Genomic DNA, 19,835 nt, shown 5'->3' on the forward strand with positions numbered 1-19,835 from the left:
TATTCAAATACAGTTGTCTGAGTCCATGCAAGCGAAATATGTGAAGACGCGTAACCGGCGTCCGTTGCTTTTATCAATAACTGGCTACCACCGCCATAGATATATATATAAATACCCTTTATATATATCTATGACCACCACTACCACTTCACTTGACTTCGGAAGTCCAACCTTGACCACGCCCACACTGTATTGCGCAAGTGTTTAGCCACGTGACTTTTCATTCATAATTTCGGTAAATGCACAAAATGCTGTGCTTGTTCCTAAACGTACTACTGTAGTCTGTGCTGATATCTTTCTCAGCGAACACTATATTTCGCAGATACATTCTACATCTGTCTGGTCGGTCAAATAATTGAAATAGTAGGCAACTCGCTTCCGAAATGGGCTCTATGCACCATGCTGACCGGAAAATGTAGAAGTTGATTTTGTTGTGTAATGTATGAAACTCCACAAGGTGTCGCTGCATCGCATGCAACAACACTTTTCACAGGAGCATACATACGCAGCAGCAAGCTACTCTTCTGTCAGAGCAATAAACAACAGCGAGCACAGGCGAATGAACGAATTCTTCCCCCGAAATTTGCTAGCTAGCTAGCAAGCCACTCCACAAATTAAATAAGAATATCGCAGCAACCCATCCACCCGACCCTAATGCAGGAGCTTAGGCCAGACTGACTGGGAGATGGGAATACTAAATATAACAGACCAGGTAGGTGACTAGGTAGCTAACATGATAATAATGCTATTTTATTCGCATTCGGTTTAGCTAAGCTAGTAGCTAGCCAGCTAAAACAACTACTAGCTGACCCAATGTTTCTTTCTTTACACATCCTTTATTAATTCAATTATCTTCCTTCTAACAAGGTCTATTTATACTCTATGGTATGGGGCTGTTAAGAAGTAAAGTAGACAGTTTACACGTATAGCAAACAGGCTAAAGATGATGCTACTTTGTACGGTGCGGATTAGATGATGTTTGGCCTGTGTGGTACTCTAGCCTACCGATTTTAGTCTCACAATGGCAATGCATGATGCAAGCCTTAAGACCTGTGACTTTTATAAAATATTTGTTTTCTCTCTTTGCCTTGTGTCATTTGCTTGCTACAGTAGGTCGCCTGTATTGCTTTAATACAATTGTAGCAAGCGAACACATCCACAATCGCTGCACGCTATTGGGCTTGCTGGCTAACACTAGTGTCACTTGTCAGACAAGAGTCAGCTGTGCTCGTTGTCTTGTCTGGAACCTATTTGTACAGCTAAGCAGACTACTTTACGGGTTGGCTCTCTTGTATGTGTAACAAGCATTTTCTAATAATGTATTTAATTACTTACACAGCCACAAACTATAAAGCTAAGCTAATCTGTGTTTTTCAATTCAATTTCAAATAAGTGGATTGGTTGGTTTTACAACCTCCTGTCGGTTCACAAATAGTCCCAACGGCCTAGTGTTGCATTACAACTTTGTACAATTAGCCAACTAGTATAGTCAGCCTAGCTATCGTCCTAGTAGGTATTATAGGTAATCTAGTTTAAAGGAGAGTAGGCATATGCAATTCTATGATCGAATTGTAGCCAAATGTTTTGAGCTGCTAACTATACATACCGTTCTATAATTGTTATAGACAGGCTACTGTTAGTACATCTATTCAGTGAAAAGTTAACATGGCTATTTCTTTACAGCCTCCACTGGTCCAGGCGATATTCAACCGAAATATAGAAGAAGTGACGTTTTTGTTGCACACGAATGAAGAAGTCAATGCACTGGTAGGATCAATCGATTTCCTCACTTCTGTTGGCATTTACACAATTTCTTGAGGTGGACGTCAGATGGTTAGCAAGGGATTATCTCTTTAAACAGGTGCATGGTTTGACCTGATTTGTCAATTGAAAATTGAACGAGTCTGAAGTAACCCCAGATGAAAACACAAGCCATTTTTGGTCCAAATGACAGTAAACGTAATCAGAATATGTTAATAGATCTGAACATGTGCATAAGCGTGCACTTGTGCATAAGCGTGCACTTGTGCACATTAGTTTGAGCACAAGGAAAAGGTGAGCTTATAGTTAAGGGATTGATGTAAGGAAAAGCTTAGGGGATTGAAGGCCTCTTGTCTGGCATGCCAGTTCAGGGTTTTCACCCTTTCCACCTTCTGGTAATCTGACCAGCTGGCTGTCTTTACGCTATGTTCAATGTCCATCAGCGTACACAATATTACACTCACACTCTCAAAAATTAAACGGAGAGGCTGCTGATGTTAAGAGGGGTGTTTAGAAATGGGAAAGTATCTGCTGAAGTGGAGTGTAAGTCCCAGATTGCTGAGTGCATGCTTTCCATGAGCAATTGTAGAGATGTGGCCTTTTGCCAAGGTGTTAGTTAAAGACCTGCAATTTGTCAGTTGTCAGAAAAAAACATTATATAAATTGCTATTGAATATCAATAGCCTATACTTTAAAATTGAATTTTATTTTTGCAGAAGTCATACCATATTTAGGCCTTCTTGGCTTGTGATTATTGGCAATTGTAAATGTATCAAAATTGATTTTAAGTATATTTGGATCGATTTGCTTTAAACATAATAATTAACATTTTACAATTATTCTTGTTTAAAAATAAATCCAGATAGAATGCTTTCTGTTGCTAGGCACAACCATCTTTGTGAATAATAATAGTGGGGTAAGGCTTTAATGGTGTGTGAGCTGTTGAATGGCCTAAAAGCCAGTATTTATTTTGTTAGTTGACATGGCCTTACAACTACAAGTTTACAGTCATTGGCTAGGTAGGTTAGCAGTCCCTGCTGTCTGATAGATGTTATTGGCTTGTGTTGTCTTGTGTTTTAATATGTGGTATAATATGTTTGCTCTGTCTCTGTGTATTATCAATACCATTTCTTGCATTGTAATCATTGTTCCTAACAAATAATGAATTTAATGGTGCTCCTTGGTGATGGCTGTTGTCTGCTTATTCTCTCAGGACCAAGATCGCCGTACTCCCTTACATGCTGCTGCTTGTTTGGGCGATGTTCACATTATGGACCTCCTCATTAATTCAGGTAACTTTTTATTAGACTGGGTCATTATATCTGGCTGACTGCAATCCCATGCCACTTTTTTTTTGTTGGGTCGAAGGTGCTTTGTGATTTTCCTCTTTTTCCTTGTTTTCTTAGGTGCTAGTGTTAACGCTAAGGACCAAGGCTGGCTGACACCCCTGCATCGGGCAGCAGCCTCACGAAACGAAGTAAGTTGAACATAAATGTTGTTTATTTAGAAATGATTCACGAATGTGAAATGTGTTTCCTAAATATGCATAGTATTTACTACAGAGTTAACAATACATGGAAATATTGATTATCCTACAAATTAACTGGAGTGGTTTAAAGGTGGTTGGTTCACATTCTTGATTATCTGCCTTGTCTCGCAGAAGGCCCTGGCACTCTTGCTGAAGCAGGGGGCGGAGGTCAACGCACGGGACAAATTCTGGCAGACACCACTGCATGTGGCTGCCGCTAACCGGGCCACACGTTGTGCTGAGGCACTGATACCTCATCTTAGCAGCCTGAATGTGGCTGACCGTTCTGGCCGGACGGCCCTACACCACGCAGCACACAGCGGACATTTAGAGGTCAGTGAGGGGTCAAACTTTAGGGGATGTGTCCATAGAATTTTACCTGCTCCTCATCAACATTTTAGATGTGAAGGTTGTCTGCTGAAATGGTCTTTCTTCCACCCCCCCAGATGGTGAATCTGCTCCTGAACAAAGGGGCCAACCTGAGTGCCAGTGATAAGAAAGAAAGACAGCCTATTCACTGGGCTGCATACCTGGGTACGATGGACCACAAAATTACTGTGTGCACAAAAGGTTTGAGTGTATGTATGTGTATGAGGTGATTCATGTGGTAGTTGTTTCATGAATATTTATTGTGCGCTTCCTCAGGGCATCTGGAGATGGTGAAGCTGTTGGTGTCTCGCAGTGCTGATGCCATCTGCAAGGACAAGCGTGGGTACACCCCACTCCATGCTGCTGCTGCCAGTGGCCAGATTGAGGTTGTCAAGTACATGCTGAGGCTAGGTGCAGAGGTGAGAGTTTATATACGTTTGTCTCGTCAACAAGCTTAGCAGCAAATATGCCTATGCTCTGTTATGTCTTGTGCTAATTAATTTCTCTAAATGTTCCGTGTCTCAGATAGACGAGCCCAATGCCTTTGGAAACACGGCGCTCCACATGGCCTGCTATACAGGTCAGGAGGCAGTGGCCAGTGATCTGGTGAATCGTGGCGCCAATGTGAACCAGCCCAACCACCGTGGCTGTACACCACTGCACCTGGCTGCTGTCTCCACCAATGGAGCGCTCTGCCTTGAGTTGCTTGTCAATAACGGTGCTGATGTCAACATGCAGGTGAGGACCTTTTGGAAGTGTTTGCTACTTCTAACAGGTGCAGTTCTAGCATGTCTGATGAGGTCATGAGATGAATCACTGCTTATAGTTGTAAGACTGAATCAAATGTTTTTTTGGGGGATTGACACGTTTATGTGTGGCGTGTCATTTCTATTACAGAGTAAAGAAGGGAAGAGCCCTTTGCACATGGCCGCCATACATGGGCGCTTCACACGTTCCCAGATCCTCATCCAGAATGGTAATAACATACGCTAGAATTCAGATGCAAAACAATTGATCTCTTTTTTTCCCCACTGCTCAATCCTCTCAGGCCTTAGCAACCACTGTTAACTTATATCATGGCATCTTCTGACTGTACAGGGCACACCTTTGGCCTCTTTGACCCAGAACATCTCTTTCATGCTTTTTTCTATGTGTGCAGGTGGGGAGATCGACTGTGTGGATAAATATGGCAATACCCCTCTTCATGTTGCTGCTAAGCATGGCCATGAGCTGCTGATCAGCACTCTTATGACAAACGGTGCTGACACAGCCAGGTACATCTCTCCTTCAATAACACACTCAGATACATACACATACACTTGACAGTCTTCATCACTCTGTTGTTTCTCGCTCTCTCAGACAAGGAATTCATGGGATGTTTCCGTTGCATTTGGCTGTGCTCTACGGGTTTTCAGACTGTTGTCGCAAGTTACTCTCCTCAGGTGAGATATCTAGTACTGCCTGTTGTAACCCTTGACAAGTCAGTGTAAAACTGTTTTTTGTGTCCATCACACAAACAATAACTTTGCACAGCGTTCTTTCTGTAATTGGTAACATTTTAAACTGACATCTTAGTTTCCTGGTTATACCGGATATGTTTACTGAATCAAGCATCCCTTCCTGTGCGGCCCCCCCTCAGGTCAGCTGTACAGCATTGTATCATCTCTAAGCAATGAGCATGTGCTGTCAGCCGGTTTTGACATAAACACACCAGACAGCATGGGGAGGACCTGCCTGCACGCCGCTGCCTCTGGAGGGTGAGTCCTCTGTCTGTCTCTGTTTCCGAATGAAGAACTAAAGAAATACTGAAAAAAACCACTCATTTATTAATCAACTACATATTTTTCTTCCCACAGAAATGTTGAATGTCTTAACTTGCTATTGAGCAGCGGTGCAGACTTGAGTAAAAAGGACAAATTGGGAAAGTAAGCAGTTCTCACATTTCTCACAAGTCCCTCCCCTTTCTCCCTACAAGTGTTCCACCTCTTCTGTGTTGCTTTTCTCAGAGCTCCTTTGCACTACGCTGCAGCCAATGGGAGCTACCAGTGCACAGTTGCCCTGGTGAGTGCTGGCGCTGAGGTGAATGAGCTGGACCAGAAGGGATGCAGCCCCTTGCACTATGCCGCTGCCTCACAGACCTTCCGCCGGTGAGATGGAGGAACACGCATACACACCTGCTTTTAAGAGTTTAAGACTGTTTTATAATTGATTAAACTTAGATTGCTGATTTTTTGTAATGATCATTATCACTCCAGTCAAAGTCCGGTAAAGAAAAGAACATTGGGATTTCTCCCCAAGCATGGCACGTGTGTGATGAACTCGGTGTGTTTGTTTTAGAGTGGACAGACATTACTCTGCCAACAGCCAAAGTGAGGAGAGGGAAAAGGAGGCTTTCTTGTAAGTCTCTGATAAAAGTGTAAAAACATTCCTGTGGCTTCTCCAATCAAAAAATCTTCTAAATCTAAATGTCTAAATTCCTTGTGTGTTTGTGGGTGTAGTTGTCTAGAGTACCTGTTGGATAACGGGGCTGACCCAGCTCTGAGGAACAGCAAGGGTTACAGTGCGGTCCACTATGCAGCTGCCCATGGCAACAAGCAAAACCTGGAGCTGGTGAGTGTCTGTCTCTCTGACTCTTTCTAGCTTTACCTGGGCCATTAAGTCCCAGTTACAACAGCTTTGTGCGTTTTGGTTCGGATACTTGAAACGAAAAACAATTTTGGATCCTCAGCTGCTGGAGATGTCCTTCAACTGTCTGGGAGAGGTGGAGAGCAACGTTCCAGTCAGTCCTTTGCACTTAGCCGTGAGTAGCCTAGCAACTCTACCTTCATGTCCACTGGCTCAATATTTTCTTCTCTTCTCAAGTTTTGGGGATGTTCATATTGGCAGAACTTTTCTGTCAGTCCTTCTTATTCTGTAACTCCCACCCTCCAGGCATATAATGGTCACTGTGAGGCACTGAGGGTGCTGTCGGAGACGCTGGTCAGTCTGGACGTGAGGGACATGGGCGGTCGCACAGCCCTCTACCTAGCTGCTCAGAGGGGCCACGCCCAGTGTGTGGAAGTGCTACTGGGACAAGGGGCCTCCTGTTTGCTGAAAGAGTATAGACGCAAGTGGACCCCTCTCCACGTCGCAGGTGTGTGCATTTCAGCGCCAGATTCTAAAAAGCATGGCAGGTGTTTGGGTTGTGTGTATTAAGGCTTATGCCAATATTTGACTTCACTACATGGCCTAGGTGTGTCTATTAAACCCTGATTTGAATGGCAAGTGTGAGTGTGCGTGTATGTTTTCCAGAACTTGTGTCAATATTTAACCCTTGTCCTCATCCAGCTGCCAGCGGCCAGACGGAGTGCCTGCTCAAGCTCGTCAACAGAGGAGAGAAGGCTGACGTCATCGACATGACGGACGTACAGGGACAGTGAGTCACCCAGCTGAAGCATCACAAAACCATTGTCCATCTTATTTGACCATGGGGATACCCAAATTGGGATTACTGTGTATGTTTGGAGAGAAAACAAATGGTTATAACTAGTTTTTCCCCACAAGGCAGGTTCTAGTCTGGTTTCAGTTTATTTAGTAGTCATTCCGATGTTTCTGGGAGACTAAAGTTGTGGTTTTCTACGTGCAGGACGGCCCTTATGCTGGCAGCTCTGGGAAGTCACACTGATTGTGTACACATCTTGCTGGAGAAAGGTGCAAGTCCTGATGCCACAGACAAAAAGGGCCGCACTGCCCTACACAGAGCTGTGAGTAACTTCACAATCCCTAGTCCAGGTTTTGAATTTCTCATGTTAGCATTCTTTTGCCCTCTGCATAAATGTATGTTTCTTCAACTTTGTTTCTTCTTCGCTTCTCTCTGTTTGGCTCTGCCAGGCTGTCATGGGCAGTGAGGATTGTGTGTCGGCCATATTGGAGCATGAAGCCTCTGCTCTGTGCAGGGACTCCCGGGGGCGGACCGCCTTGCATCTGGCTGCGTCTTGTGGCCACACTGAGCTGCTCCGCAGCCTGCTGCAGGCAGCCACATGTGCAGACCCCCTGGACTACCTGCTGGACTTCAGTGGTTACACACCGTCCCACTGGGCCGCCTACCACGGTGAGACCCCCCCCCGACCCAGATGAGGAGACACTTCCTCATTGTTTTGCTTTTTCATATCGATGTTTGAAAAATATGTAATAAGTTCTTAATTTGTGTCTGTTTTTGTCCCCCTCAGGACATGAGGACTGTTTGGACATTTTACTTGAACACAAACCATTTAGTATCCAGGAAGGAAACTCCTTTACCCCATTGCACTGTGCTCTGTAAGTACCATCTGTATAGCTCTTCCTCCCATGACTCTCTCCCTGTACTCCTCCTTCAGTTAGTTGATCAGAAGACGCAATCTCATTAGAGGTTTTTTCCCCCTGCAGAATAAATGGCCATGATGGTGCTGCTGAAATACTACTTGAGACAGTTGGAACTCAGATGGTTAACATCAGAGATCCTAAAGGAAGGTGTGTGTGTGTCTTTATATTGTGTGCGCTTGTAGAGTTGTTGCTAAATGGCATTTCTTCTGGGCAATTTGGCGTAATTGGATAATCATGTATACATTTGTTGGTGTCTGCTATGCTGTGCTTGAAGGACCCCTTTGCATGCTGCTGCCTATTCGGAGAGTGTTGCAGGCCTTCAGCTGGTCTTGGCCCAGGGGGCAGAGATCAACGCTGTGGACCAATCAGGACGCTCCGCCCTCATGGTTGCAGCTGACAATGGACATACCGCAGCCGTCGGTAAATTCAATTAGACAGCCATGTCTCGTTTTGAACCTTATTTAAACAAAAAGACATAACTATAGAGTCAACTCTATCTGTAAGGTTTGCGTTTGTAAGAGATGTACTGTTGTAACCATTTAGAAATCCTGCTGCACCAGGCCAAGGCAGATCTAACCCTGCTGGATGCCAGCGACAACACAGCCCTCCACCTGGCCTGCAGCAAGGTGAGGTCACGGACAACACTACCTCTGCCAACAACAGTTTAAAAATAAACTTCTTGAAGTGGACGGAGAGCCGTGCTTATGTTTGGTATTCCCTCTGTAGGCCCATGAGATGTGTGCCCTGTTAATCCTGGGAGAGATCAGTGAACCCTCCCTCATCAATGCAACAAACACTGCACTGCAAATGTGAGTTGTTGTCTCAGGGTCTGAATAAAATGTTTATGAAAGGCTCTAAAATGAAAAAGGAACCATCAGTGTCTTTATCCTCCTTTGTGCCTTCGTTTGGGTCATATTACATATTTCTTGTCCCCCTTCCGGTGGTCCTTTAGGCCCCTTCATATTGCCGCAAGGAACGGTCTGGCCACAGTTGTGCAGGTGCTGCTCAGCCGAGGGGCAGCTGTCATGGCGGTGGATGAGGAGGGTGAGTCACCCCACTTTCGGTTAGTTGTTTAAAAAAATTCTTTTGAAAATTGAGATTAATGACATTTAAGTGATAATCACAAAAATTATGAAGTCTTATGAGGCTTTACTGTTAAAGTGAAGACTAAATCTAAGACTAACTATTTATTTAAATAGTTTAATTTCTCTGTCTCTCAGGCCACACCCCAGCACTAGCATGTGCTCCTAATAAAGATGTGGCTGACTGCCTGTCCCTGATCCTCTCCACCATGAAGCCTTTCCCTCCCAAAGATGCCAGTGCTGCTGCTGTCGCTGCCTCCCACTTCAGCCTCAACTTGCTGAAGCACTGTAGCATCGCCGCCACCTGCGGACCTCTACCCAACGGCAACCTGCGTCACGCCTATGCCAAGGACCACAACGGCACCATCGGCCTCGACGGCTGCCTCACTGAGTGAGAGGAATCCCCAGCTCCCATAGTCCCCTTCTTCTACCCCTCATGTCTCTTAAAGCTCCCTTTAGGATCAACAGTGATCCAGGGGGATCTTCCACTCCTAAAACACACAAGAGCAGGAATATACTTAGATTCACATGCGTGTGTGTCTGTATATGCGTGGGTCTACCTGTGTGTTGATTACTCCCTGATGAGTGCAGTCAAACCTATATGCAATTTTTTGCCTCCTATGTGTTGTTTGTCTGGGGCGAGGGTAATCTCAGATGCTCCCCTTCATGGTGCAGAAGAACGCACATCACTAATTGATCATTTGTAATTGCTCCATTCTTCTGAGATGGTCTTCAAAAGTTGTGTATCCGTTTGGTTAGATTAACAAATGCACTTAGTATGTGTGACTGACACCTATGGATCATATACTAGGTTTAGTTTTATGCTGAAATCTAAGTCCATTTCTAGTTGACTGTTGATAGAGGAATTTACCAAAAGAAAACCCCAATACAGTGAGAACACTGACTTCACAGGAAGAAAATATGCTCCACCACTCAACTAGAAATGTATTCTCCTTTAACTAAATGGTGCAATATTCAGCTATCCTCTTGTTCTTGGCCTCTCTTTAAAGACAATTTCATAGTTAAAATGGGAGGAAGAGAGAAAGATTGGTTTGACTGTACAGGGAAGTGTTTGAAGAGTTAGTGCTCTGAAGAGAACCCCCATATATGATTACTTGCTAGTGTTCACACACCTAGGGTTTGGACCCTAAAGGTCACCGAAATATACCTTATTGGCTCAGGTGATTTGTTATGCACCTTTCAGGTCTGGTGTCTATGATTAACAATGCTTGCCTGCATATATGTGGAGGAGGATCAAACTGTTTTGGTAATTAGAAGTTATTTATAGGTTTTAAAATGAAGAGTAAATACATCCACAATACATGACACAAGATATTATAGAGACAAGATTAGTTTACAAGATGAATGAAAAGGACAAAGCCTCCTTGGGTTTTCTACATAATCTCCCTCCTAAATTCACATGAAGATGTGGGTCTGCTCAAACCCCACTTCTATTGTTGACAATTAACTGCAATTGACTACGATATATTTGCAGCATAAGGTGTGTCTTGAAAGTTTCTAAACAATTAAAACATGTTGTGCCTATGAAAAACAGAGAATTACTGAGGGGGGAAAAAACGGACCCCATGTTCTCTATCCTCTGACCCAGCACCTTATTCCTGATTGTTTGAGCGTTAATAAGAGAACAATTCTAGAGCGACATTTATAAAACAATACAACCCTGATTCAAAAAATGGGAGAAGCACACATACTGGTGATGAATTGATAAGCTATATTATTGTTGTGTATTTATGTTGTTACTTGTTTACGCAATCTCAACAACAGATTAATTAGTCAATTATAGTTGCACAAAAAGAGCCATACATCTAGTAGGAAAGTGAAAGTGTTGTCAATATAGCTGCTAAAATATCGCCTTTCTTTTTTATGAATTCTATTCAGTTTTCATAAATGTAGATCTTCGTTGTGTTTTTTTTAAATCAGAAGCAATATTCACACAGCATTTAACTTATTTTATTTTTAACTGTTGTCATAAGGTTTTTGGTATTTTTACCTAATTAAGAAGTAACTAAAAGGTTTTTGAAGGGATTTATTTGCACTCTACCTCCAAAGATGAAATGAAAGTGTTTTCAATAGGAGTGCATAGATTTGATCAGCAATCTACCAAAGGTTCTGTTTTGAAATCTACTGTCCTTCCAAGGACACATTTTTACTTGTTTTGTTGTTTTGTCATTTTTTCTTGTCAAACAGCCAATGATGTTGAAAATAATGATCCTCTATTCTTCATTCAGTGGGCATGTAATGTAAGCTCTCAACCGTTAAAATCTAATTTTGGCAAGTAGAAAAGGTCAAATGTCTTATCTTATGACATTTCATTTTGACTCTTCTATTATTTATTTCAAGCTTTAAGAATTCAACTTATTGACCTCACTTTTTTCAACTCTACAGATTTAACCGTTTTTATTGACTGAAATGGATGGAATTCGTCATTTGTGCATCAGCTTAAACTATTTTGCATTACAATTTGTCTCAATTCACTACCAGTTTAGCTTGTCGCTATTGGCGATGATCGTCTTCTATTCTGTTTTGAAGATTTCTTAAAACGGAAGAAGACAACTTGCAGTTCAAAATAATTAAATTTGACAGTATTTAACCCTATTCATCAACCTTTTATTGATTGGGAACTTTAAACACAGATGTATTTGCCTCTAAAGTCCTGGCTTGTGATGAGCCTCAGTGTGTATGCAGCTTCATCTTTCACTCAATACGTAGGGTTAGAGTTAGAATCATTTAAAATGTACAAAGTTCAAGAGTTCAAACTTTTTTTTTTTTCTTGTCAATCTATAGTTCCGTTAGTCTATATATTTCAGTTCAATAGTGCTCAAGGTGCAGATTGTTGGAGATTCTCTAGTAGCAAAAACATTGTCTTGGGGTATTGCTAAAATTGGAAATTGTGGTTATTTATGGATGGCAAATTTTGTAACTTTTTGAGAAGACAATCAGTTTATTATCACAAGGGCTCTTAAAGTTGTCTGAAATGCTCCCTATTTCACTTATTTTTAAAGTATGTGTGCTTGCTTCCATTTATCCCCTGCAACAAAAGCAACATTATAGTTGTCTTGTGGTGGAGTTACCAGTAACTCAGAGAAGGCAAGTAACTCCACTGAAAACCTAAAACCTCTTAGTTCCTTTGTTGTAAATTCTTATGACATGCCCCTGTCTTATCAGTTATGCAATTTACCCTAGAACTGTTCTCTTTAAATGGATTATCAGTAACATTTAGGGCATCTCTGTAGATGTACATACTAGTCAAAATGAATAACACTGATGCATCCATTTCTTGAATCATTGCAACTTGAGATTCATTGGTCCTGGTGCATTCAATCATAGGGCTAGGAAGGAATTGAGCTTGGAAAGAAAAAGAATTGTTAAACTACAAGCTTACATTGCACCTATTTTGTGGCCAGTACTTGTATTCCACAAGGTACTAAATATCAACATCTATGAAAATGTATTATATACTCAATGACCATTACATGATATAGGAATAGCAAATGCCAAAACCAGTGTCATTGTTGTTCCTCATGTTTATACTACTATAATACTGAAAATGATTGTATTAAGCTACCTGAACTTTGTGGCATTTTACATATAAGCCTTTTTTATATGATGTCAGAGACTGCTTAGTTCAATGAAGTGAGATCACCTCAAGTAATAAGCCATTCAATAATAGCATTCTTATCCACATTCATGGGTGGCTTACTGTGTTGCATATTATTTTTAGGTTAGTTATAAGACTTGCAACTAACGACAACAACTTGATTCTATTAATTTCCCCCCGGATATTGTGAAACATTTCATTGTCCATGGCTCCAGAGGAACATATGGTAGTTTCTGATGTAAAATGTAATTCCTTTTTGGAACAAATATCTTAGCAACGGGAGATCCTTAACAAGTAATTGGATGCCAAAATACTTAAAAACAGAAGATAAAGCTTAGTTGAGGGTTTTGATAAACTCCACAACCGGTTTCGCCATTTTATTATTTGTTACCTCTCCTCACTCTGTATTATTATCGATTTTCATTGGTGCAGCAAGAACAACACAACTTTTGGGACAATTTTCATTCATTCTTGACCCCAAAGCACTTATTTCATGAATAAGCACTTTTGTATATTTAATATCTCTATATGTATATGTGTATGTATACATATGTTACCTATGTAGATATTAACTTATATGTAGGAATGTTTGTATCAGAAGTAGTGGGACGAGAGCAGATCTGGTGAAATGGTGATCCTTTACCCATGATCCTCATGATGTCGTGTGTGAATGCATGTGAGCAAGAGTGAGAGAGACATTTCCTTTTATGGGAGGGAAATCTCTCTTTGAGGCTCAAAGGGGGGCAGTCAAACATTTGAGGTTGCACTTTGGTGTGCGCAGCACATTTAAATACATTTCAGACTGAAAACAATACTTGCACTGCCTTTCTGTACGTTGCCAAATAAACGGGACAACAATTAGAACAACATTTTGATTTAAGAATATTTCAACTGAGCCATATTAGTCAATTGCTGACAAACAAAAGTGAATGTATGGTTTAAATAAGGAAGGGGTTTAAATGATGTTGTTGCACTGTTAAAACAAGTAGAAATAATGGAAAAGAATGAAGGATGAACTTAAGCAAACACATTTCCCCCAGTTTCCTCATTGAATCATTGTTCTGTAACTGTCATCTTGCGTGAACTGCTATACGGTCAAGTACCTGCAATTTATGGGATGAATTTTAAGGTAAAGTCATTGTCATTTGAGCCATTGCAAGATATCAGCACACACAATGGATTAATTTGCATCAAAAGCTTGTGGATTGCATAAACTATGCTTGTGCATAGCACAATGCCTTATTTCTAGCAGCACAAGTCTCAATCTAATGTATTTTTAAAATAATAATTAGATAATTGCATCTTTATTTCCCCTAGTGCTTTCTTTCAACAGTTAACACTTGCTTACAATTCTTCAGTCAGTAGCTATAGATGGAAACACTTTTTGAGAATGCCTTACAATACCTCTGAGTAACAGTGTTTTGTTGTTTTTGAAAAACTTTCTTTGCAGCACACTACATTTGTGAATGTGTCTGTTTTTGTTTTATATCAAAACCATATCAAAACTGTTGACCTCAATTTTTAACAGAACTCCCCTGCTGTTAAAGACCCTCAAGTGCCGAAGAAATTTCAATTTTTCTGATCACCCAAAAAATATTTTCAGTGAGATTTGTCTCTTTTCAGTGTGTCAGCACAAAGAGATTTACAACATATTTTTGAATGGAAAATAGGAGGTTTAACAATAGTTTGTCCTTTTATGGGGTTTTTCTGTCTTAATACAGGCTATTGAACTAAATACTGCATCAGTCAGGCAGATATTACTCATGCCTAAATGGGACAGACATTTTTCTTGGATAAACATTTTATGCACATTGTAAAGTAATCTTTTTTTTCTATTGGTAATAAATCCATAATTAAATAACAAATTGGAATGATTATATCTTGTAATGGCTCAGAAGACTATGGCCTCACAATTAAAAGCTTCCACCTTAACAAACCATCAGTTTTACAAAAATATATAATTATATCATGAATGTGCATGCTGCAAGACTGGCCTAGTTGTAACATTATTGTTATTTATATAATTGTGTTGCTTTGCTGCAAAAAGCAACAGTCACACCTGAAAAGCATGTTGGGTAATTAAGAGTAAAATTGAACCTACTGTAAGTTGTTTAGTACTGTAACGAGATATGAGAGATGTTAGGAGAGACAATACATTGGAAAGGGAATCAGAAATTAAGCATCATTTTCTTTTCTCCCTAAAACTACAATAAAGCAGGGTACTTGGAATTTTGGGCAATTTATCGAATGTTGTGCAGAATTGTATGGATTAGGTGAAATTATATGAAAATCTATAGTTTCACGTTCTAGTTGCATAATGAAGCTGCCTTTAACTTTGAAACATTAAAGTTGGTCGAAATGAAAGTATTAGTTAAAGAAGGAATATTGCCATGCAAATTTAAATGAAAATAGATACATTTGGGGAATGTGTGCTGGGTGGTTTTGTTTTGTTACAGTATAGTAGGGGATGTACAACCATGAGCCATGGTTGTGGTCTCCAGTCCTCTGGGATATTTATCCCAATTACCTCTAGGACACAGGTGTCCTTCATTACTTGAAAACTCATTGGATTAAGGTGAGAGCTAGACAGCTTTTTTTGTTGCGTCTTTAACTCCCATTTAAAGGTATTTCATGATTATAACATAATGGCTTGCATGACTTTTCTCATGTAGCCTAATGTTAATTTCCTTTAGATGGAATTTATTGTGATAGACTAGTCTCTTATTTTTGTGCATTCAATGGCTTATTAGCTGTACAATTCCCTTGTTAAACACATTTACTCTTAAAAAAGAAAAATAATAAGAAAAAAAAATACATTTTTATTGCCCCTTTTTCAGCTTTGTTTATAGAGAAAGACAGGAAAGAGAAAGAGGAATACATGCAGGCAATGACCCGGGCCGGAATAAAACCAAGGCCCTTGCGTCAAGACCTTAGCCTTAGTGGTATGCGCTCTTCCCTGGTGAGCCACCGGGGAACCACACACAAATTTACTTGATCCACACTCCACTTACTTATTTTTTAAATGTATTTCTCAAGGAGTAACCATTGTTCTTATACTCTTAATCTCTATTAATCTTATCCAAAACAAATTGAAAGTGTGTAAACAAATATAACATTCAGTATACTTTGCACCAATTTAAAGAGTATTTTAATCTCTTGATACAATAGTTTATTTGTCCTACATGTCACGATTTGCAGGTTCACATACAGTGACTTGAAAGATGTCACTGTTGCTAGACTAAGTTATGAATTGTAGTGCTCCATGAAAACTGGTGTTAACTTATCTTTTTTTCCTTTTACAATAGTTGTCTTCTTTTAAATACTTCAGGGACATTAATGCTACCACAGCAAGTGCTTTGCATTTCTATAATTTCTTTTTTTAAAGGGCAGTTAATCAGTACCTCCCTCAATCCAAATAGACTATTTATGAAGGGAATGCATGCCCCTAGATAGACAGCTTTCTTTAGTGGGACTACGCTTTACTAGACAAGCCATAATTTGGCATCAAGCAACTTACCTCAAAATATTGGTGTCGTGCAAGGATTTTACCCAAATCAATATATCTTTTAGATATATTGTACCTCATTGGAGAGTAAATGTCATGTGATACATATGCAACGTAACTTTTCTTTCATGTTTAATGGTTGCTTCATGACCTTACACAGTTGTTTATATCTACTACAATATGTATTGGATGGAAAATAAGAATAGTTTATAGAATCAAATGACATCCACTACAAAAATGCCACAGTATAAGCAACCAAAGGAGAGAGATGTTTTTCATATAATGTTGTTTCACATCATAAAGTACCTTATTTACTAGAGTTGTGCACATTTTTATGTATACTGCACATGTAAGTCTAGCTGCTCTTTAACAGGGATTTAGTTTGGTTTGTAGATACTGTAAGCTGAATATTTGTGTGCAAAATGTTAACTGAAGTATACTCAGCCTGTGCATACTGTCTTGCTTCATCAGGAATCCATTTAACAAATGTAGAACAAGTAGTTTCCAATCACGTAACTTTTAAGGCAAAACGGTCTTCCATCCACGCCAACTAAAAGCCTTATAGTTGATCAATTTGAGGGCACCTCCCAGACACACAACTATAACAGACAAGGGTGTAAGATGTCTTCACTATGGTTATATACAGTATAACACATAAACATTAATTTGATAATTGGCAAAATATATTTTGGAAGCACATATCCAAATAATTACTTTTGCTCTTATCATGAACTTCTTCTGGATGTCTTTATTATAATTAGTTTTCTATGGTTTGTTTCATGCCTTAGTCTTGGTTGGCTAGCCATATTTGAAAGACTAGCCTTTGAAGGGACTTGACAGATGTAAAACTATAGATCCAAGTTGTAGCTAAGATACCAGGCGTTTGGTGCAAATAAATGTAAAAGCAATAGTGACAAGTGCACTTTGGAGAGTCTTTGAAGCACAGCATCACTAGAATTCACAGCAAATACAGGAATTGTGCATAGATTGTTGATTTCGAATATACAAAAATTCATTGTTAATTCAATTAGTAGGTTTATACATGTTTTACTTAATAATATTAGAATAATGACAAATTAAAAACGAATTTATCAATGAGAAAAATGAAGTTGTAGCTTAAACTGTTCAGTAGCTAGTTTTATGCAACCCCTTGAATTGGGCCTCTGCGTTTGTAAATAGATATGTTTCCTGTATTGTGATGTATTCAAAGTTTGTCATTTTTGAAATAACATCAATGCACTGGTTTTAGTTGAGATGGTCATAGAGGATTGTATTTTGTGTATAGGAGAGAATGAGTTGTTATGCCAGAAAAACTCAATGAAGATATTATTATTAATATAGTGTAGTGAGTAGGCATAGAGTATGTCTGCTGTTTAATGTGTGTTTGTGTGATGTTTTAGGTGTTATCTGTTTGGTCCTCATTATGTCAAAATATGTTCATTAATATGAGAGAACTATGTGCATGAATTGCTGTCAGCAAAAAGGCAAATAAGTAGTGTGTACAGTAGATGTTCCAATCTACATAATCACACTTTCCAAGTTTACAAATAAGGTGAATAATATAATTTTTTAATTGGTAAAACAAAATACATTCCCTTTTAAACACAAGTGATGTTTGTTAGATTTTGGTGCTATGGTCTGTTATAATCTTTGATTAGTCCTTACATTTGCTTTAATTAGATTTTTTTAATATATATATATATATAAAACAATTAAATATGGCAAGGTTGATGACGTATGATACAGTGTCCAAAGTGATATAAAAGGTAATACAAATTAAAGGACCTGTGAATGAAATAATTAACACTGTTATAAACAAAAGCTTTTTAAGAGGTTGGCAGGAGACAGTCCTTTACGTTAACGGCCCTCTGTATTATTTTGATTCTGAAATATATGCTTAGTATTCAAAGAGCAGAGGTATCTTGGATTGTTCGAAATCACTGGAAAGTGTTAATAATTATACAATGGTTATTTAAATTTTGCCCAATAGGCCAGCTAAGGAAGTTATTGCACCTTAACTCTATTCTTGCTACAAACTTTGAATGATTATGCAGGCCACTTAAATTTTAAATGCAGTGTCTCCTTTTCGGTTCTACAGGAGGTACCTTCTTTCATCCTGACTTTTGCTAGCATGGATGTAGGTTGAAACTATTACAGGGTTGCAGTTCAGTGCTAAAATCATATTTTGTCATTTAAAGTGAGACTCTGGCATAATGACTGCCCACATCAGTGTGAGCTGGAAGTAAACCTTCCATGGTGCCCTACCCTCTGGCCTGACCATAAATTCAGGTGGTGCAATGAGAAAATGAACTGCTCTTTCAGGACCCAGCTTTTACTTGCCTTTTTGCACCTTTGGCTTCATTAAGTAGGGATTGGCAAATGCTAGTTGATATTGAGCATGTCTGCATTTGGTCATCGTATATATTCCTTGGTTTATAGCCTTAAGTTGCTCATAGCAGATGAGGCTTATGTTGTGTTTTCAAGCAAGAGATAGAAGTTTCAGAAATAGGTTATAGTAACAACCCATAACAAGTTTTCTGCGTAACAATGTCAAATAATCTTTTAAGTTCAAAATCCATGCTATGTAAATAGATTAAAATGTGACTTAGGTTTCCTACCTCCTTGATACACAGCTGTCAGCTTAGCTCCTAACCACCTACTTCATGTTTCAAAGAATGAAAGAAATATGAATTATTTTAATCATAAGGGCAAAAGCTAATGTGAGCTTGACTGCGTGTATTTATGTGAGTGTGCGTACATGGAAGGAAATATGATATCACAACCACTGGAATGTGAAGCCAAACTGTATTAAATTAAATCAAATCTCTTTTGAACCTCTAACTGTTGTAGCATAAATTAACCATAACTGGGTACACATTGGTTGTTATTCATACATGTAGTGACATGGTACTTTTTGATTGATTATTTTACATAACATCCTCTTCAGTATCCTTAAATAAGTCTGCATATTTTTAATAGAAAGGTGCATTTTACATGTGCAAGTTGAGCCATACATCTAAAGATCAAGTTTACAACTGTAACTGTGTATGATTATGAGATTAACTAAAAAGCAACAAGTAACAAATGCTCCTATTTTAGTCTGACGATGGGAATATGATGCATGTGGTGTTTATGATAGAAGGGAAAACTCATCATATCCAGCCTTAAACCTTTCAGAAACTCTAGAACTTTGATAATTTCTGTCAACATCTCGCCCCCAATTTAATAAACCTTTGGTATTTGATTAACGCAGAGGAATGTGAGATACAATTAGTAGGGAGTGAGGATATTGGGGAGATGCCCTATACATACTGTATATTCCCACCTCTGAACTAATCTCCTACCTGTTCATGGTTTTATGAGACAATGCAATCTTTGAAAGCACTTTGCCTTGTTAGAACATAAATGTGCTGGTGAATTGTTAATTGTTACGTATGTGTAAAAAGACATGATTAAACTAAAACAAAATCTGTAGACCTTTCAAACACCAAGAAACCAAGGCATCCTATAAGATTATTTTATACAATGTATGCTGCAGCCTATGAGTCCTGTCATTTAGTGTTGTGGCTTCGAATTGGTTATGTTTAAATAAAGTGCTATTGCTTATATCTATTAATTATGTTTCTCATG

The 19,835-nt window shown here is 39.3% G+C and overlaps 1 protein-coding gene across 1 annotated transcript; it reads left to right on the top strand.

Annotated features, from left to right (window-relative positions):
* Positions 1–540: 540 nt before the first annotated feature.
* On the top strand, positions 541–19,772 carry LOC134024935 (serine/threonine-protein phosphatase 6 regulatory ankyrin repeat subunit C-like). Its single transcript, XM_062467685.1, has 28 exons — positions 541–712; positions 1,684–1,767; positions 2,975–3,053; positions 3,168–3,238; positions 3,422–3,622; positions 3,736–3,823; positions 3,935–4,077; positions 4,184–4,396; positions 4,556–4,634; positions 4,818–4,932; positions 5,018–5,100; positions 5,298–5,415; positions 5,515–5,583; positions 5,665–5,805; positions 5,996–6,055; positions 6,157–6,268; positions 6,387–6,458; positions 6,590–6,791; positions 6,986–7,073; positions 7,284–7,401; positions 7,529–7,748; positions 7,867–7,954; positions 8,063–8,146; positions 8,274–8,419; positions 8,543–8,625; positions 8,726–8,808; positions 8,952–9,043; positions 9,220–19,772. The coding sequence occupies exons 1-28, from the start codon at positions 686–688 to the stop codon at positions 9,474–9,476; spliced, it is 3,216 nt and encodes a 1,071-aa protein (XP_062323669.1). The 5' UTR covers positions 541–685; the 3' UTR covers positions 9,477–19,772.
* Positions 19,773–19,835: the final 63 nt, after the last annotated feature.

This window comes from Osmerus eperlanus, chromosome 1 (assembly GCF_963692335.1).
Source record: "Osmerus eperlanus chromosome 1, fOsmEpe2.1, whole genome shotgun sequence".
Lineage (NCBI taxonomy): Eukaryota > Metazoa > Chordata > Actinopteri > Osmeriformes > Osmeridae > Osmerus > Osmerus eperlanus.